Consider the following 20,765-nt stretch of genomic DNA (forward strand, 5'->3'; position numbering starts at 1 on the left):
TAGCAAAGATTACTATGTTTAAATTTGTTTAAGAATCCATTTTAAACCCTAGTCGCCAGTCTGCTTTTTATGGCACTTTGCGCCAAGATTTTTAGCATGCAATGCCAAATTTTGAGGTTTGCAGGTGTGCAATCATGAATAATGAATCCTACCACAACTTAACCTTTTTTTGCATAAGGTGTACAACTTAGTAATTCAGTTGTTCAAATAAATTACTTAAAAATAATTCATATTTTCACAGAATTTTATTTTGAATTCTTTTATATATAATTTAAAACAAAAATGGGCCTTCATTGTTTTAATTTTATAAATACAAATAATTTCAATTGCAATTAAAGCTAAGCTTGTCTTTGCAAAATATCCACTATTATATCTTGATTTTCGCAGTAAATTAGGCTTATCTTAATCTAGGGATCCAATTAAATTTAGCGAAACAATAACAGTGGATAATCTGTAAGCCCCCCTTCCCCAAGAATGGGAAACAAACAGTGTAATTGCCTGGCAGCGTCGTCTCCAAAACAGCCAAAGAAAGACGGCAAGAAAGGATACAAGCGTGCCGGGACTGGAAATAACTCTCTGCAAGTGACTGATGGCAATAATTCTTCGAGATTGCAACATATAAGTGACAGGGAACAGCCCGATGGTAGGTGAAAGTGGATAAGTGACTTGTTTATAAATACGACGGGAAGTTTATTTGACATTTAACTGGCATCATTATACAATATCTCCAGTTTCTTGTTTACTAGACTAGATTCTCATTTTTTCACCAATATCGATGTTAAATCTGATCTTAAGCAGATGAGTCAAACTTTAGCCTTATCAGTTTTTGACGTTAGAAGTCCTGATAAATTATTTTGACCTGCAGCAAATTTACTTTTTTCAGATATTGAGCAAACATTAACACCATCTGACCATCCGTTGCCCACAACACTTTTTATCAGCAAATCACAACCAGAAAGTAAGTTACAAAGTTACTTCAATGATTGATTACTCAGTAAAATGTTTTTATAAAGTTAAACTGCATTTAGTTTAAAGTATGTGCAGTATGTTTTATTAACCTATTATAAAGTTGTTGTGATTTTTACCTTTGTAAACATTTCTGCAGTTCAAGACCAAATGAAAGCCTCTCTGCAAACTGTAAGTAGAAGTTTATTGATTTTTTTAACTTTTTGTGCTAATTTGCATATACTTGGGTACACTATGCACGGATCTGTAATGTTGCTTGATAATGAATAGAAAAGCCAAAAAGGTTAACTTGATCCACATCATCTGTTTAGGACAGGGGTTCCCAACCTGTGGTACGCGTACCACTAGTGGCACGCGAAGGTATTTCAGGTGGTACGCGAGTAGTTTCCAGTTTTTTTACAAAAAACAGAATTCACCATTTTTATATTTTGTTTTTCTGTTTTTTCACAACAACAAAAAATCCTGAAGCCTATTCATTGCTACGTAACTATCCCTGCTGTTTCGTACCATTATGAGCTTCAAAATACAGGTTATGTGAATTGTCAACAAGGAGCACTGGTGCTTTAAAAAGCCGTTCAACGCTGTAGGACAGAGGGGTTTAATTATGTCAAATAGGTGCTCTTGATAGATATCATCTGTTTTATAGCTTAATATACAAATCGCATTGAACAATGCTAGTTGTAAGCTAAAAATAGGTAAAAGTATGATTCAATCAAAATAGTTGTTCACATCAGTGGTTCTTAACCGGGGGGCGCCAAGCACTTCTTAGTTGGGCTCAAGCTCTACTCCAATATTTAACTTTTTATAATGATTTTATCAGTTCCATGTTGCGTTAGTTATTAAATCTGCTTGTATGTTGTCTTATGCATAACATCAAAAGTACACATGTTCAGAGAAGTACGGCAATTGAAGAAAAATGAATCATTGTTTTGCGATTTGCGAACTTTGAGGCTACTTATGTTTTAATATATGTTCTCGAATTTGGGGACAATATTTGCTATTTATTACGGTCAATTCGGATTGTGTTTAGTCTTAACAGTATGATATGGTAGAGAAAGATCTAGGTTGTGCACCATGCCACCCTCTCATCAAACTGTGTTCCAATTTTAACAACAAAACTAAGAAAACATTTTGCACTTGCGCAAATTACGAAATATTTGCGCTTTACTAATTGGGGAGAACTCAGACATTTTTGCGCCAATTTATAATCATTTGCAGTAAATAACCTTTGCATTGGGTGCCATCAAACTTTTTTTTAAAAACGATTGCTGCGTTTTTTTTTCACAATATGTCTGTCAAAATCAGCTCGATGTAAACCAATATATCAAGCCCAAGCAATTTTTTTCGCGCTACGCGGCACGAAGAGTTAACTTTTCTATTTTCATGCTGTCTGATTGTTATGTAGGCCTATTTGAAAAATACCAAATTTATTTAGTAATATTGTTTAATATCCAAGGGGGCACAAGACACAGGATAATTACCAAAGGGGGCGCGGTAAAAAAAGGGTTAAGAACCACTGTTCTAAAAGAAGTGGTACGCTTGGCACTACACAGCGTCGAAGTGGTACGAGATTGTAAAAAGGTTGGGAACCCCTGGTTTAGGATGATTCAAACTTGTCACAATAAATAGTCACATTACCTGAAGATTATACAAGTTTGTATATAATATATATATATCGATCAATATACAATTTGTTTTTATTTGTTGTATGCTTAATTGTACAGCATGTATGATTCACTAAAACAAAGAAAACAAATTTTGTTACTTGATTTAGAAGAAAACTTTTGTGATAGTGCTGTGTTTGCTTTTAAGACCTCCCCTGGCGCAAACCAACACAAGCGGAGAAGTTCGTGTTCAACGATTTATTTGGACGATAGCACAGTCAGTCAGCCCAATATAAAGGCATCTATAAAGTGGTATGTTTATAGTTGCACCATTTGTTTAATAGGTCTGAAATTTTAAATAACAGCTTATAATTTGTCATGAATCAAACTGAATCTTTTTGTGCTGTTACCCAAAAAGCCAAACTCTGTTTTTCAAGAGATAGTTTTGTCAAAGTTTTATTTAATGTATTTTCCTGTTTCTAAAACCGGATTTAGTATAGGTTTTTAAATGAAACCTTTTTTTTTGTATATGGAAACCTTTTTTGAATATGGTTTGCATAATTTCAAATTAATGCTAACAATATTGGTTGAAGTCTTTGACAGATTAACCATATCAGTTAATCACGATTCAAGCAAGGCAGGTTAGAAAAAGATGTAGTCTGTGCTGAGGTTCGAACTCACGACCTCCGGCCATACCAGGACTGTGCTAACATTGTTACAATTTGTTTCCGTGTAAAACCTTTGCGAACTATCTAAAACCTAGTGTAACAAAAAAAATTATATGGGCCGAAAATTTATTTTCGGGACATATCTTGTTTTTGCCGAACTTATTCATTTTTGGTTGTTATGGTTCTCTACTACTCCTATCTAGTTTTACTTTTTCTACTCCTATCTACTTTTACTTGCTATTTACTCCTATCTAGTTTTACTTGATTTGCAGAAAGTTAAATCATTACAACTTGATTTGCTGCAGTTTATAAACGAGGATACATTTAACGAACTATGTCTTTTTGTTTAATTTAGTGTTGCCCTTGCTGTATATTACCACATAAAGAACCCACGCGAGGAAGAAAGACACAAACCTGACATTTTTGACGAAAAACTTCACCCCTTAACTGTAAGTGGGCTACTGTAGTAAACAATTTGATACAGTGCTTCATTTTTCTTAACATATATGTTTCACAATTTGGCTTCTCTTTATTTTTTAGGTTTTAAACTATCAGGGACCTTACACGTTGTTCTAAAAAGTCTCGCTATGAGGGCCCATAAAAAAATTTGCAATAAAACCGTGTTATTTTACTGCTTATTTGTTTATTTTTGATGTAGCCATGCATTACAATTCATTTCAAATGATGTGGTATCGCCTTTGTAACATTTTTTAAATTAAATATTTGCATGTTAGAAAATTTAGTTTTTCACCAAAGTAGAAAACCAAACAAATATATAAAAGGTAATATTTTCATTATCTAGATACAAACAGACTATTCTGTAATATATTGATGTTCTACTTTGAGCTATTACAATAATAAAACCATGTTAAATGGTTGTTTATTAGGTAATAAAGATATGAAAAGTGCATTTTTTAATAAATTTTAGCGAACAGTTGCAAACAAATGGAAAATAAGTTGCCAATAACCATCTTGTTTGTGGTTGTTTGTTATTTGTTAAGTTTCCGTTCAATTGAAAAAAATAGCCCACTAGCCCTAAAAGTATTGACAATCAATGGTTTAACTGCTTAATTTGTGCCTATCCACTCACATTCAGCTTAACTCCCTATTTAATAATTCAACAAGATCTATTTTTATGGAGTCGATACTGCAGATAGTTACAAAAAGAGAGTGATAGTTTAGTGGTTCTATGTAAACTGCTGGGAATATGGTGTCGGCAATAAGGTTATATATTAATCAGGAACATTAAGCCCACGTTAAAAATGGAACTCAATTTTAAACATTTGATATTTACCAATGCTCCCAATATTTATTTACCAATCATGTTATACCCATTTTACTAAAATTCAAAATTTACTTTTTTTAAGCTTGATTGATTTTGAACTTATGTCCCCTTATTGTGCTTCCTGTATTTGATTGTTGCAGCACGAACGAGTACCATCGGACTATGCATCACAGAAGCCAGATCACAGACACATCTACAAGTTTATCCGAACTTTGTTTAGCGCAGCACAACTGACCGCCGAATGCACAATCGTGACCTTAGTGAGTTTTGCATGCATGGTTGAAAAGGATGTACAGATAATAATCAGGTACTAATTTTTTATCTGTTTCCTATTGCTTTCAGATTTATGTGGAACGCCTTTTAACGTACGCAGAGATTTGTATTTGTCCAGCTAACTGGAAAAGAATTCTTCTTGGTGAGGGTTTTGCTTTTGGACTAAAGTTAATGTGCACTGTAAATGTGTATAACTATATAATCACAGTAAGCCTGATTTATTGTTGTAAGCATGTGCTTATTCTAACCCTATGGTTATTACACAGACATGTGTTACCAGTTACCATGTTTACCAGTTACCACACACAAAAATAGATATGTCCCCATTGTATCTGGTTTTAAAGTAAAGTTCATGACCATAAAATTTGTCAAAACCTTTCCAGCCACTGCATTAAACAAATGAAAATGAATGCAAATTTGCTTAACGATTTCGCTGCATTAATTCCGAAATTTACTTTCAGTTGTTATGAACACCTCCATAGAAGTACTGGGATATTTAAATTGGCGTGTATGTTTCTCTTTTCACATTCATGCAGTTTTGGTGTGAAACGCATGTACTGTAGTATCTAGTGATGTCCGATAATATCCTGTTAGAGCTGATATCATTGCAAGTAGTCATTATCGGTACTCATCCTATACTAGGGTGGAATCTGTGCTGATCCGATACCAAATTAATATTTAAATTCCGGCCATAATTTGTGATCAACTGCAGCTATTTTACCTTATAAAAGATAAATTTATTAAAAAATAGTAGTTTACCAACCAGAAAGATGACTATACTTTGGAATACTAAAGCAAATTTTAGCCTAAAAAACAAAATCATTACCTTTAAACATTTAATTTTCATATACTTTGCTTGTTTAAGCATAGTAATTGGTATTTAGTATCCGATCGGATCGCAATACTTTTTGTCCAAAGTATCGCGTATCGATATCAGAATAAAATGTGAGGCATTGGGCATCCCAAGTAGTATCCATACTAAGGCAATCAATGGCAACGAGTAACATTCAGTAAGTGTCAGATCAATATCTATAATTTTCTTAAAATGCAAGCCAGACACATGTGACAAGGATGTGCCACTGTTGGCCACCTAACACCAAACACTAATTGGAATGCCATGTTAAAGCTTTTTATTGTCATTTTTTGGTCTCATGAAGAGTTACAAATACATGTTTCAGGTGCCATCCTGCTTGCTTCAAAAGTGTGGGACGACCAAGCGGTTTGGAACGTCGATTACTGCCAAATACTCAAGGACATTTCAGTTGAAGATATGTAAGTGACTTTTTGCATATTTTTTTAAACTACTTTCACAATAGCAAAAACTAAAAAACTGTTCTTTTTATAGTAAAGGAAATAAAAAGTTACCTAATAATTTGTGTTTCAGCATATTTTTTACAAAACTTAGTTAAACGATTAAGACCAAAAGTTAATTAATAAGGTAATTTGTCTTGAATTAGCAACACCATTCAATACTTCATTGGTATAATATGCCAAAACTGTGTAATATGGTTCAAGACTAATCTCAGATACACAGGATTCCTAAACTCTGTTTAAAAAATATTGCTTATTTTTTTTGCTTTAAAAAAATATATACATACTTTAAACGGTATGAATTGAATTTTACATGACAAACTTCTAAATGAAAGTATTTTTGATGTTTTTATAAGTTTCTTTAAAGTTTGAAATCGACAAGCACGAGAAGTTAAAAACGAATCACTGTTGTTTAATTGCATTGTGGGCAGTGGCAGTGCTATGTGTTTGTTTCTCCGGGTTGGGTTCTGTACAAAAGCGGTGTATTTGTGGAACATTGATTTTTTGCCAGTGACCTTTTCTTCGCTCAGCCGACTCTTGCTTAATTAAGCGGGTTTATTGATTTATTGATATACTAACTGTGTGGGAATCTGGGGTACCCTGGCACACCTGGAAATGCGAGGATGTGCTATGTGTGCACTTCTCGCTAATTGACTAACCTTTCTGTCCAACAGGGCTGCATGAAAATCAATACAAAGTCTATATTGATATGTTTATTCCTGCTTTCAAAATAGGATGGAAAACAGTTTTTTGCTATTTTAGAATGGCAGGAAAATTGTGAAAACTAGAATAAAATACACAGACAAACGATTTCAGTTTTTTATTTAGAGGACTGTATGGAATTTATTAAAATATCTTCGTTGGTAGAAGTTTATTCCCCCAATAAAAATAGAAAAAAAAACATTTTTGCTTGGAGCATAATGTCTGGAGGTTACGCAGACAGAGAATAAATATTAAAGCCCATACAGAAGTAGGTAGCATTTTGTGTACAATTCAAAACGAAATTTTATTTTTTTGTTAATGGTGGATGTGGTGTCATTTTTTCTGTTTACTATGACTGGAACATATTAAAAACTAGGGAGAAATTCATAGAAATGGTATTAAAGTTTTTTATTTAGCTTTATGTGTTTTTATGGGTTCCACTGTTCACACAGTCTGGTGTTTCCCTGTTGACTTTTGTCTACTCCGCTTTGAGACCTCGAAGTTTTATCTACCTACTTTGCTTGCTTAATTGTGTGTTTTTTCCTTCAATTGCTGCAAAAGTTGTCATTTAGGATAAATTTCAAGACAACATCCATAAGCAGTTCACATTCCATATATCCTGACTTTTAAAATAAAAGGCAGTAGTCTACAAAGTTATGCATCTACAGAAACCACTTTATCCCTGATAACTTCAAACTGCTATCGCTTTTTGTATTTTTGTTGTACCTATTCACTACTTTTTTATCCTATATTTTTCATGATTTTGTTGTTATAAACTGGCTAAACCCATTTCAATTCCCAGTATGTAGTGTAAACATATTTTTGCCTAAATTTTGAGAATATACTCTTCAACCATGCACATAAAGCCAAATATGTATTGTAATCATAATATTTAAATTAGTAATGCCTAACAATGCACTAAACTGCTGGATTACAGACATATTTACACCACTAGGCCTATTATATGTCAGGTTTAGCATTCTACATCATCTTTAAAGGTCAGGGTTATTTTGGTTTCAATGCAAGGAGACACTCCTATACAATTCACATACAACAGGCAAACAAACACAGCGCTCAGGCAAATTCATTGACAGCACACTGGCTGTTCATAACTTGATGTCACTGTTTTTGTCAGCTTTCGATTTTCTTAGGCTACCTTGCCAACGTGTCTGACCAACAATTCATGTTTACTCTTTTCATAGTCCTTCGGAGTAGATGTATGCCTATTTTAATATGGTTCCAACTAGTATTGACTTTAAAAAATAGGTGGAGACCTCAAAATAAATAATGGATGTGTGAGTTGCAAACCACACCTATTTCATGCTTAGTGCAAAGATTATATCTTCCTTTGTTAGGGTATAAGGCACATTTTTGATATAGGTAATGTGTCAAATTTGTTGGCAATAATAGTGCTCAGAGTCCTACCCTGAATTGAAGTCGTGAATACATTGCAGAACAAACATCCACTCATTAATCATAGATTTGACATAAAAATTGTAGACTTTCTTTTGAATGTCTGGGCCCAGTGTTGTCCCAAAAAATCTACCAGATTGTGAAGTGGTTGTTGGATAATGGACTGGATACAAGCCAATGCTAAGTTGCCAATCATACTATGTATGTGTTACAGTTTGCTGTTGACTTTGCCACACATGGCAAGTTGCCCTTTAATCCCTCATATGCTACATTGTAGTAACACTTTTAACGAGTTTATCCAGATTTTTGGCAGATTTTTGTCAGACCAAAATTTTTCTGCTGACCTTTATCAGCAAACGTATATTTTGTTGCAATTTCTGTCCAGTTACACTATGAATGCCATTATTTCGAGCAACATGCAAACCTGTTTCATATGCCAAGGCTTTAGGTATCCTTTCAAACTAATAAAATTTCCTATTTAAACCAAACAATGACATGCTTTTTTGTGGACGAGTTTGCCAGAGAAACAAAACATATTTTTAAAATTATTTTTTTTATGACGTCACGTGTGACGTAACTTTAGGACGTCATCCCTGGAAACTTTTATTTGGGGTTCAGTTTAACATTAAAACTCAAAGTTTAAAAAACGTTTTTTTATTAATGTTTGATCCTAGTTTTACTCGGGTTTTTAAACGTAAGTTCTATAGTTTATATACACGTCAGCGGAACAGTGATCGACAAGCAGAAACCTGCTGCCAATGGTTTGGGATTCCATAAAGCTACGCCCTTTTATTTGGGGTTTAACGAACGTTTTCTAAATCAGCGCTCTTCAACCACCCCTGGGTGCATCAAAATGTACATGGGGTGCACCACTGCACCAGTACGGATAGGTATACATAGGTGCAGTGTTTTTTTAAGGAGTTTTGGGGAACCGAAACGGTCCCCCAAATTTCTCCAGCGGTTTCCTAAATTTTGGACTTCTTTTTGGTATTTAATACAAACACTTGCGGTCTTTTAAAACTACTTAGCGGTCACCCAAACCAAACCTTAAAAAAACCCTGCATGGGTGCATCACAAACTTTTAATATACCATTAATATTTGACTTCTCTTTTTTAAATGATTTTTTTAAATGCTGTTTTTTCTTCTCAAGTTTGTTAGAATGCTGTTTTATGACATGCAATAGTCCTCGCAAGCAGCCTGCAGCCATAATCTAACTCTCATCGACAGTGTGTTAAACTTCTGCAGCTACGCTCGGTTTAATTCACATGATGATATTGATATGCATAATGATTTTTCATATCGCCTTTTACCTTAGTTTATCTTTTACGTTAACAGTGTGCATGAGTTTGTCATAAAAACATATAGGGTTCACCAAACCAAAAAAGATTGAAGAGCAAAATAACTGAAGTGCTGGCAGGTTAGCAAAGGTTAAGAACCACTGCTTTATGACATCGTTTTCCTTTTCCTTGCCAGGAACGAAATGGAGCGTCAGTTCCTCGAGCTTCTCAACTTTAATATCAACGTGCCAAGCAGCGTCTACGCCAAGTACTACTTCGACCTGCGCAAACTCGCCACTGCGCATCAGCTGGTCCTTCCCGCCGAGCAGCTAGGAAACGAGCGCGCCGCCAAGTTAGAGGTCAGTTCAAGGACACACCTCGTGGTCCTGAAAGTCGAAAAGCAAAACGATTGTTTTTTTTCTATCGTCAAATTTGCAAAAAGCGGATCTTTAGGCTTTATATCCGGAATGGGATGCTTACAAACAAAGTACCGTAGGCCGCCTGAATTGCACAACTTCAAGAAAAAATAGGAGATTTAAGTTTAAAATGTTTTGTATTTGATATTTCTGAAAGGTATTGCCGCAAACGGCTTACTTTTGTTGCGCTGTTTTGTTATTTGCTTCAAAACAAAAAAAATACGTGGCCTACATAAATCAGCTGTACGTTTCAGTTGCACCTATTGACCATTTAGGCTTTTGAAAATATTTAAAGCGTTCAAACTTTGCAATCTAAAGCTATGCAACCGTTACGGAAACGAACTTTGACCACTACAGCCGTATCATTCATCCTCTAGCAAATTAGTCACGACAGAATAGTTTGTCTACGGTCGTTTTAACACGCATTGTAGACAGCCGAAATGCTGATACTATTTGCCTTAGGATCATCATTTAAATGTTACACCCGAAAGTCAAATCTTGCTGTCAGGTTTATTATCAAGCGTGGCATTTCGGCAAACATCTAAATTCCGTTCGAGTTATAATATGGCCTTATTATATGGACCGGAAAGAACATGAATCGTTTTTTTTCCGTTCTTTGTCCGGAGCTTTATAATTGGTATACATCGTGGAATTTTCAAAATATAGACATGACGTAGAGTGGTATGTACTTGCCATTCAGAGGTATAGGAGTCTGCCCCCGCATGTACAATTTCTAAAAATCCTCCGAAAGCTCTTAAGCTCCACTGATCATAATATTTAAATGCATATTTCATACGCCTAAATATTTTCCATTACCCGAAAATTCGCCTAAAAAGAGGACCAAAGTGCAATGTAAATGGAGTTTTACCTTCAAAGAATTTGTCGCTCTTTTTGGATAATTTTACGCGTATTCAGCGAAGTTAACAGCAAAAAATACAAAAAAACGAAGAAAATTTATTTTAACATTTAGTGATTAAAAAAAAACAGATTTCTAAAAATTGAAGGGTTATAAAAATGATTAGAACTGATACTTTCGGCGAAAAGTCAATTAACTTACTTAGGCTCAATGCCGAAAAGTCGAATAAAAATTTATTCGTGTTAAAAATATTAAACAAACGCAAAAAAACAAGAAACAGAAGGACGACCGGTCATTTTTCTACTAAAAAGAAGGAAAATCCTCTAAACGAAGGGCGTATGGCAGCTCTGTTGTAATAACTTGACTTGACTTAAGTGCACTTAAATATTTTAGACAAATGACTTGGGTTTAAATTAAGTGTTTTCATTAAACATTTTTTTTTATAATTTTATTTTTTGCACATTGCTTGCTGTATATTGTGTTTTTGATATGTTTAGTTAAGGTATAGCTCATAATTAGGGCGATTATTTTTTGACTTGTCAAAAAAAGTCAAAATTTTGTCCAAATTTACATGTTAGGTCAAAATTTGTCAAAAATATTTCAAGTCAAAACGATAAAAATGCCCATAAATCGTTTACAAAATTAAAAAACTATAGTATTTCAACTGTTTACACAACATTTTCCTAAAATAAACAGCGTCTTGTTTTGTTTTGTTTCTAAATCACAAAAACATTAACTTAGCATTTGATGAGTTTTGCATAAATTCAAAAAAATAACTGATTTGTGTTCGACTGGTAGTCAGTATAAAACAATTAAAACGTGTGGTTGGCGACGTCAAGTCACTAATACAGTAATTCAAATAAAAATATGTTGTAGGCCAAAATTTTGTCAAAAAAATATATTTTTAGGTCAAAACTTTTAAATTTTCAGTTCAAAATTTCTCATTTTTTAGGTCAAAAAATAATCGCCCTACTCATAATTAATCGGACCAGTTTACCCAATTTTAAAATTTTAATATGGACTTGACTTGCAATTGACTTGTTCTAATTATGACTTGTCTTGGGCTTGACTTTTTATTTATTCAAAATGACTTTGGACTTTACATATGATACTTAAGTCATTTCAAAACTTTACAAACACTGGTTGCCCTCCTGTTTCTTCCAACTCGTTCTAAAGTTGCCACGATAAGATTCGTTTCCACGTTGACTCTTTCTCGTTCCTCGGCGTGTAACAATGTGGCATTATTGACGTCACACTGCCCGCTGTCCGCCGTTTACGACGTAACAAGAGGCCCAAGGTGTGAGGGGCATTGTGTCGCACAAGTGCCACCATTGTTACGTCAAAGCTCGTGGCGAATCAACGCAGAGCTTTTATTGCCGATTTAAAAGGCTCTAAAGAAAGATCTCGGGTTTCAAATCTGCGTTTAAAGCAGGGGTTCTTAAATGTGCGTTTCGAGAGCCCCTTGGGTTTGCATTGTGCGTGGACTGTTCCTTTTTTTTGGGGGGGGGGAGGGGGGAAGGGTGTCCATGAAGGCCTAGTAATCAGTGGTCGGAAAACTGTGGCATTTAAGTCATTTTTAGTTGGCCGCGGCCGGTTTTTCAGTAACATTTTCATTATAATTATGCGCCGCGTGATAACCCTACCGGCGTATCGTTCATTTACTGTACTACATTTAAAAATGGTGTGGTTTTATTTTTGCTCATTGTTGTATCACAGGGCCACTAGGCTATGCCCCTCAAAAAAGTAAACTTTTAGCTAACTTAATATGTAAATACTAGAGATAGATTGATATTTCGGTTTACCGATAATATCGGCCGATATTTGGCTTCTACCGATATATCGGTATCGGTAAATGTAGGCCCATACTTTTGCCGATGTTTTAGTACAAAAATATGATATAATTTTTCCTGTACAACAAACAACTTATCAATTTTTTGTCAAAAACATTTTGGTTTTTACCATCACGCCAAGTTAATATGCAAAATAATTGTTTAATAATTAATAAAGGTATATAAATTAAAACATTATTAGGAATTTATTTTCAATTAATTCAGGTTTTGAACATTTCCCAGGTAGATAAAATAATCAGTATCGGTATCGGGTATCGGTTGAAAAATTGTAAAAAATCGGGTATTGGGTATCGGTCAAAAAAATGGATATCGGTCGATCTCTAGTAAATACATTGTTTATTTTATTTTCATTCCCCCCCAAACAAAAACCCTTGGTCCGCCCCTGTTGTCGTAATGTTTTCACTTAGTAGGCCTTCGATAGCTCTGAGAAGAGTATTTAATTTTCGGCCACTGGATTAGTTGAAATCCTAGTGTATGATTAAAGAAAATGGAATAATTTGTTTAAAGCAAGAGAGATTAGATAAGCAAAAAAAAACGCTATGGCGCCTAGAATGTTTTTGAACTCAATTTCAGTTTTCACATTCTTCGACCGAACAAAACAGGTTTCGTGCGTCTACTTGTCCAAAATTCATGACTTCATCTCAAACATTAGTGTAAAATATATTTCTCTCGTTCAAAACCCGAATTTCAGGTGGCAGCGTTGACAAATTAGATAATTTTAATTCTATTTGTATGGAAATGCCATTTTTCCACTTACTATTTAAATTCTATAATAGGTCACATTTTCATTACCGATAGAATGATGGGCAACATGTATAATGTATATCCCAACTTTATTTTTAGCTTAAAAAGGCCAACATTGTGTGAAGCGTGAAAAATTGATTTCTTCCCTTTCTTGGCCAGTAGTTGACATTGCCGCTATAGTCTTCGTTAATGATTACCTGGTAAGATCCAGAGCAGGCCAAACCCCGCATTAAGATAATCCCGGGTCATTACGCGTACGTTAAAGTGCACGTGTCGCATGTAATGGGCCGGTGGTAGTGGCCCGTTAAAAGGAAGCATATCTTCATTTTTTTTTAGACCTTTTTGGTGTTACAATGACTTGGGTCGTAGTCAAGTCATTTCAGTTGTAAAGTAACTTGAGTCCAGGTCAAGTCTTTTGCGAAAAAATGTCAAGTAGTTTCGCAATACAAGTCATCCGTTACCCAAATCATGTCCCAGTCTATCATTATGAGAGCAAGTCATCTCCAAGTCAAGTCATTCAAATAAAACTAAACGTCAAAGTCATGTAATTTAAAAAAGGCTCTACAAAGTCATTACAACACTCCCTAAAGGACTTGAAAATAACCTTATACCTCTTAAAGTAACAATGTACACTAGAATCTAGATAATGGGTACAAAATATAAACCTGCACTTGTTAATCATGGATACTCGTCCCTTTTTTAAAACAGCCAGTCAAATTGACCAGGAGTTGAAAAACAGGCCAGGCGTTTTGCAATCATAGTATACACATTACACATGCTCATTGGTGAAAAGATGTGGCTGTATAATTTAAGGGATAGATCAAACTGTTCGAGGTAAACAAAAATCTGACTTTTTGTAAGATAATATTTACAAGTCAAAGCTGAAAAGAGACGAGGCATTTTTTGTGGGACAATATAAACCTGTCAAAGATTAAAAAAGGGCCTTGTCACATTTTAAGAGCCCATGTTAACTGACATGTGTTATAAAAAAAGCCTACATAGCCTCTTTTAGAAAGCTTGCAAACCGACCAAGTAGTTTAACAGACGCCTTGTAGTTTTTGGAAGTGGCCAAGCATTACAAATAAACAAAAAGAGTCATCGCGCTTTTTCTAGCGGCACAAAAAGCTGCCCAACGGTCGAACACGAGCTTCGCCCTCTATTTTAAGCGGTCATGAAATTCAAGCAAAAAGATGAGCCGTAACTTTGGAGCATAATGGTTGGAGGTTTTAGTTAGTCGTACTAAGATTATCAAATCCCATTTAGAAGTAGGTGTCATTTTGAAGTTGTGTTATTCATTATCCTCTTTATTCATTATCAACACAGAGTCGTAAAGATTTACAAATTAGCCATACATGTAAAATATTCCACAGAGTGTCGATGCCATTTGAAAGCGCCCCTCCCTCCGTAGGTCTTGGCGCTTGTTTCTCCCAGCAATCCGCTGATGATAATAATAAGATAGGTTAGTTCTCCCTTGGGATCCACTGCTGAGTGATTGTTCGCTTGGGATGCGATGCTTCACATGTATATATATCCACTCTCCCACGAGCTGAGAGTGTCGCGCAATTACGTTTCCAATTGTACAATGTTAATTAATCTTGGCCCTATTTAATCTGCGGTTTGAAGTCCGTTGAAAGATTTTTAATATTACAAACTCACTTAATCACCATACTAGTATTATTAGGGTATTCTATACTAGACATTATATTTTGATACCGATACCCGATATTTTGGAAATAAAGTATCGCGACCCGATTCGATAGCAAATGACGTCATTACTTTGCTCAATTAACCAAAACTGATGGCATTATTTCTAGGTTATAAGGCTAAGTTACCTTCGGCTGTGAATTTAACATTTTTTGATAGTTTCTTCTTTGAAGGAAGAAATCGCATATCTGTGCTAAAATTCCTATTTAATTTGATATCGGTTAGGTAACGATACCAATCAAGTATCGGGCAAATATGGTTATTACCACTTGTCATCGGGTATACACGATATTATTAGACATCCCTTTTAGCGATGTATTAATAGCTAAAATATAATTCCGTAATTTTTGCGATGCAAATTTACAAAAACAAAGTAGCTGGCCAATCGGTGATACAGTATTATTTAAGTTAACTCGAACACAATCGACAGCCAATGTGGAAATAGAGATTTTGACTCTTTAAAGGCTGAAACGCGCCCTTTGAACCCAAGTTGAAATACTTTGTCACCAGTTTCTCAAAGCAACAAAAAGTTAACAGAAAATGGCTATTAGACCGCATCGCTCTTTACTCTTGCACCAATACGTGATTATTAGTGATTTGGGTTGGGCTTGGGGCTTGAGTTTCGGTGGTGGTAGTATTAGATTTAGTTTTTCGAGTTTCGCATAATTTCAATGATTTCGTAATGAATCGACTTAAATTACTATGTTAGCCGGGTAAATAGCCTCAGGAGGCGCCTGTAGGCTATTTGACCGGATCGCTCTTTTAGGCTTTTAGGCACCCGGTAGTGATTATATGTCGATTTTAACTACTTTGCTGTCCGGGTGAATAGCCTTTTCCAAATAACAAACATCGACTCATCGAATTTCCGAAATGACACGGCACGGCACGGTCGTCCATCCCACACACGCCACAACACACGTCACTGTTTGCGCAAGCTAGCCAGTAGTTTGTTGACTTACGCCTTGTCCTCATGATTTACCAGAGGCGGAACACATTGAACACATCAAAAAGTACCGCCCGACCCCCTCCCGGTAATTTACAAGCACCGCTGACCGAAAATTAAGCGCTGCGCGAGCAGATTTCCAGAAATCATAGTTTCCCCTTTTATCTTTCAAGTTGGAAGAATTATTGATTTGTAATAAATAACGCGTATTTAAGTCTAAAATGCTTGCGAGTTTTCTGCGATTTTGCTTAAACCAGTGGCGTATCTTCGTAAGTGATATTATCGTTTTGACTTGGCACACAGCTCGACGCAGATGTTGCGCTAATCGTGGCATACTAACACCCGGAAAAAACGATCTTTGTTTAGCATTACATCTACATGTGGCGAAAGGCGTGCTTGTAATTTACCGACGTCCCATACAAGAAACTTAGGAAACTGCACTGCTGATAATCTAAACATGATTCTAACAAAATCAATCGCACTTATTTCACCGTCTTAGTTTAGGTTTTTCTGCACACTCAGCGGTTTCGACGCACGTGTTCGCTTTGCGTCTTAAAGGTTTGCTTTTGCTGGACGGTAATAGGCTATGTCTAATTATTTTTTATGACGTCATTACAATCACTATTTTATGACATCATACCTTTAACTATTTTATGACGTCATTATTCATTAACTTCAGACGTAAAATAGGAGAATTCCCTAAGTTAAAAATTCGGGACAGATTTTTTGGATACGCCCCTGTCTCAAACTGATGCACCGACCCCTGGGGGTCCATGAATTTTAGGTTCATCGATTAATTTTACCAAAAGTAATAATATTTTTTTTACACAGATTAGTGCGGTTAGTTTGAAAACTCGTTTGAATAGATGTTTTGCCAGAACTGGTGATGTTATTTTACATCGAGTTTTACGACTTGTCGCCTTTTTAATTTCATTTTGACTTTTAAATTGGACAATTTTTATTCGCAAGGCGATATATATACTTGGTTTTGTCAAGGAAATGTGTAACTTTGTGTCAGCAAAGGTTATAGCTTTCATTTGGATGCGGGAATTGGTTAAACCAATGTTGATATAGTAAGAATATATAATTCAGAACGGTGCGAAAGTTGTATGATTCGTGTTAGCGGCAAAAATACAATTTATCACCAACTTATTTCATCCAGGCCACTTCTCGCTCGTGTGAAAACAAAGTGAAGCATTCTCTTCGTCGAACGGTCAGCGCCGATCAGCTGGCTGTCAATCACAACACCAGCGTTGTTCTGTCATAATCGGCCCGCCTTGTTGCCCCGCCCTGAAAGGCCGGGAGCGTTGGAGCGCGACTTAAACAGGCGAAGCGGAACGCGAAGCGCGAGAATGGATGTCGCTGATTGGTTGATGACTGCAGCGGCCTCGAACCCGAAATTGACGTGGTTTTCTTGAGGTCGCGAGTTCGATTCCGGCCCGATGCGTTGTTGAAAAACGGTTTATTTCACTTTTGTGTTGTTTCTGTTGTATCGCGCTCGTTACGGACTGTAGTTTTTAGTAAATTGAACTAGTAGTATGACCTGTATTCCTTACAATCAATATTTATGTCGAATTTTATTCTCTAGGTATTAAGAAACGATATTTGTCGCACATTTTGTTTGTAAAATACAGATCTTAGATAGCAGTTCGCCCTTTTAAAGAAATGCACCTAAATAGAGCAAATTTTGAAAAATTATAAATTTCTGAACTTTCAGGTTGATGTGGTGTTGAACTTATTTTTTGTTTGTCTTATCTCTTGTTATTTTTCAAGATTGTTTTCCTTTTTATCTGCCTTTGAAACCTGTGATGACGCGTTTTTGTTCTTTTTCCACCTCGAGGGATAAAAATGCAACTGGAACAACAACAACGCTGATTGAAAATAGGCCACTCGAAAATTGCCCCAACAAAATTCCCGTCTAACATTTTTTAGTCACTTTCCTACTATTTTAAGTTTAATTTAAAATTACGTATGTCTAATAATATAGGATCCGATACTTGGGTGATATCGGCGCCGATCCGAGAAAAAATTAATTTAAGCATTTCATCCATGGTTCGCGATCGAAGAGTTTTCCGCTTTAAAGGTATTTTTTCAGAACATTTTATGTTCAAGGGAACTAAGCGCGTAAGTAGTTTTTTGCCTAACAATCCAAAAAACCTTTTTCGGTTTGACCGTTTTTTTTGAAAATCTTACATTACAAATCGAAAAAAAAAATAGGTTTGCCAACAAGAAATGGAACTTCGGTCTAATAAACTGAAAAATCATTCCCATTGCGCTGTTTGATTAAATAAATGTTGTTTATTTCACCCAAAAAAAAATGACGTCATTTGGTTATCTGATCGTACCGTGGGTGCTTTTTCCAATAAAATAGTATCGGAATAAAGCACCAAGTATCGGACATCGCTATTCAGAACCTGATCATTTCCCCTTGGAATTTACTTTTTCTCCCAGTGTTACCCTTTCCGTTGTACTTCTTCTTCAGTGTTTCCGACCGTTTGTGACGTCGCCGTATCTTACACAGTGACGTCACAAAACGGAGTTGAACGGTTGCCAACGTGGCACTGTTTTGTTTTGTTTCAAATCAAAAGTCTAATTAACGTTTATGCTGAATCAAAACCAATCAATTGTTCTACGATTTTTCGCGGCGAACTGGTTACGTTTATTGTGACTTGTGAACTTGTTGAACTTGTGGTTGGCAGAGCGCGGTATTTTTGAGCTTATCTCTTGCGTTCTACCGTTTTGCAATTGTTCACGAGGCATTCTGTAACGTACAGAACTTATCTTTCACGTTCTCAACCCGTTAAAACCCCATAGAGCATAATAAGTTCAATTTTGTAGTTAGTCAATAAATATGCTGTTGCTACCATGCATAGTATACTAGACATAAGTTATGAGTCATACCAAAATAAATTCGTTTTAGTTGTGTAGTTAGACGTAGAAGAAATTCCAAAACCCACACAGAAGTAGGCAACATTTTGGGAACGTTTTTCGAAAACGTACCTACTTTTTACTGGCGTTTGATATTTATAATACGTGTATTGAACCTACGTCGCAACCCGTCCCCATAATTATGTTTATTTTAAAATATTCGTATATTTCTCTATTATATCGAATAAGTAATAGTTTTAATCTTTAGCCAACTATTTCACACAGGGGCAAATTAATTGTTTCAAAGACTATCCATCAGCTTTTTTTATTTTGCTTTTCAGGTAAAAGATAATTGTGTTTTTATCTGCAAACACATTCAAATCTTCTCATGATTTTTGCGGCCTAAAAAATAGAGCAACATTTAAAAAAAAGCTTGCATTTTTTTACTTTCTTCGGTTTCTGTGCTTACCAGGTAAAAACATGTTAGTGCTGTAATCTGCAAACAAAGTCGAATCTTTTCATGCTTTTTTTTGGCAAAAATAAGAGCAACATTTAAAGTAAAACTTGTATGTTTTATCTTTCCTCGGTTTGTAATTCGTAGACGATACGAGTTAATGAACCGCGAGATTGCTTTTCCATCTCCGAAGTTTTCCATCTGTAATTCGCGCTTTCCAATTGTTGCGTCGGCGCCCGTTTGCCGCCCCCCTATACGTTCATATAAGAAATCTATCTTTTTAATTCTCTCTAGTACAAATTTTTATTGCGCCTTTTTTTATTCTCGCCTTTCATCGATTGTGTTTGTTTGTTTTTTTCCTTGCGAGTAGAACCGCGTTTGTGCCGATGCGAAAAAAAGTGAAAAGTCGAAATCGCGTTTCTCTTGTCCGGACCACCAGGGATTAGCGGTTTTCGTCGTTAATATTCTTTGAGAAAATTTACAAAAAGAATTGTGTTTAGAAGATTTAAAAAAATTCCATTAAAAAAATTCCAAGGGAAAAGCGAACATTAACACTGCTGCACATCTTCTTAATTTAGAAAGTCCGAAATAATTCAGCCCACTTTTTTAATTAAAAATAATACTTGTTTTTTCGTTGGGTACCTAAATGCATAAAAAAATGATAAGCTAGTTTACTTATGGGCTCCCTTTCTATAGCGGTATACCGGAATTTTTTAAAGTGGTGGAGAAATCTTGCTCAGAACCAATCGGAAAAAACATGGCCATATAAAACTACTACAGTTGGCGACCCAACCAGGTCAAACGGCGACCCAAGTTTGGGTTGCGGTCCATAGGTTGAAAAACACGGGTGCATCTAAAATATAGAGGATCGCAAGGAACTCGTTATGACACTCTTTGCGATCCTTGTGTACCTTACGATCCTGTATACTTTAGATGCACCGGAGAAACACTGCTGTAGTGCATGCTTTCCTTTTCTGTGGAATCGTTGTTATGAATCAAGCTATAGGCTTATATCTTCACTTGTTTTCTGTTTATGAATACATACTAGGTATGCCGTGAAACTTTTTGCTGACCCTAGTGTTACAAGTAAAAAAATAACAGGTCAAGTATTTGGTTTTTGAAAAAGCCTATCAAATGTTAGTTAAATTATTAAAATCGAAATAGCCTTTCGATTTATGTTTTGTGATGCAACAATCAAACACTAAAAATATATTAAAAAATGGGGAACTGAAGTAATTTAAAGTTTGTGTAACTCATCTTGAAGTTAGTCTTCGGAAAATACTTCTAAATCTACAGTGTATTATTTTGAGTGAAGTAACGAATGTAATTTTTTACCCAAGTAAATAAAAAGCAGCACTGGCATCTATGTTTTACAACATTGTTAAATAAATAAACTTTCAACTCACACCAGCATGAGATTTGTTTTAAAT

General features: G+C 35.4%; 1 protein-coding gene across 1 annotated transcript; it reads left to right on the top strand.

The window, feature by feature from the left end:
* Positions 1–474: 474 nt before the first annotated feature.
* On the top strand, positions 475–20,015 carry LOC146133594 (cyclin-Y-like protein 1). The gene is given in 10 exon segments (XM_083396406.1): positions 475–643; positions 884–958; positions 1,237–1,271; positions 2,779–2,882; positions 3,594–3,687; positions 4,664–4,783; positions 4,866–4,938; positions 5,975–6,068; positions 9,697–9,859; positions 17,176–20,015. Coding segments are annotated over 10 exon segments (1,032 nt in total). The 3' UTR covers positions 17,281–20,015.
* Positions 20,016–20,765: the final 750 nt, after the last annotated feature.

The sequence above is a fragment of the Ascidiella aspersa genome, chromosome 9, assembly GCF_963924565.1.
Source record: "Ascidiella aspersa chromosome 9, kaAscAspe10.2, whole genome shotgun sequence".
Classification (NCBI taxonomy): Eukaryota; Metazoa; Chordata; class Ascidiacea; order Phlebobranchia; family Ascidiidae; genus Ascidiella; species Ascidiella aspersa.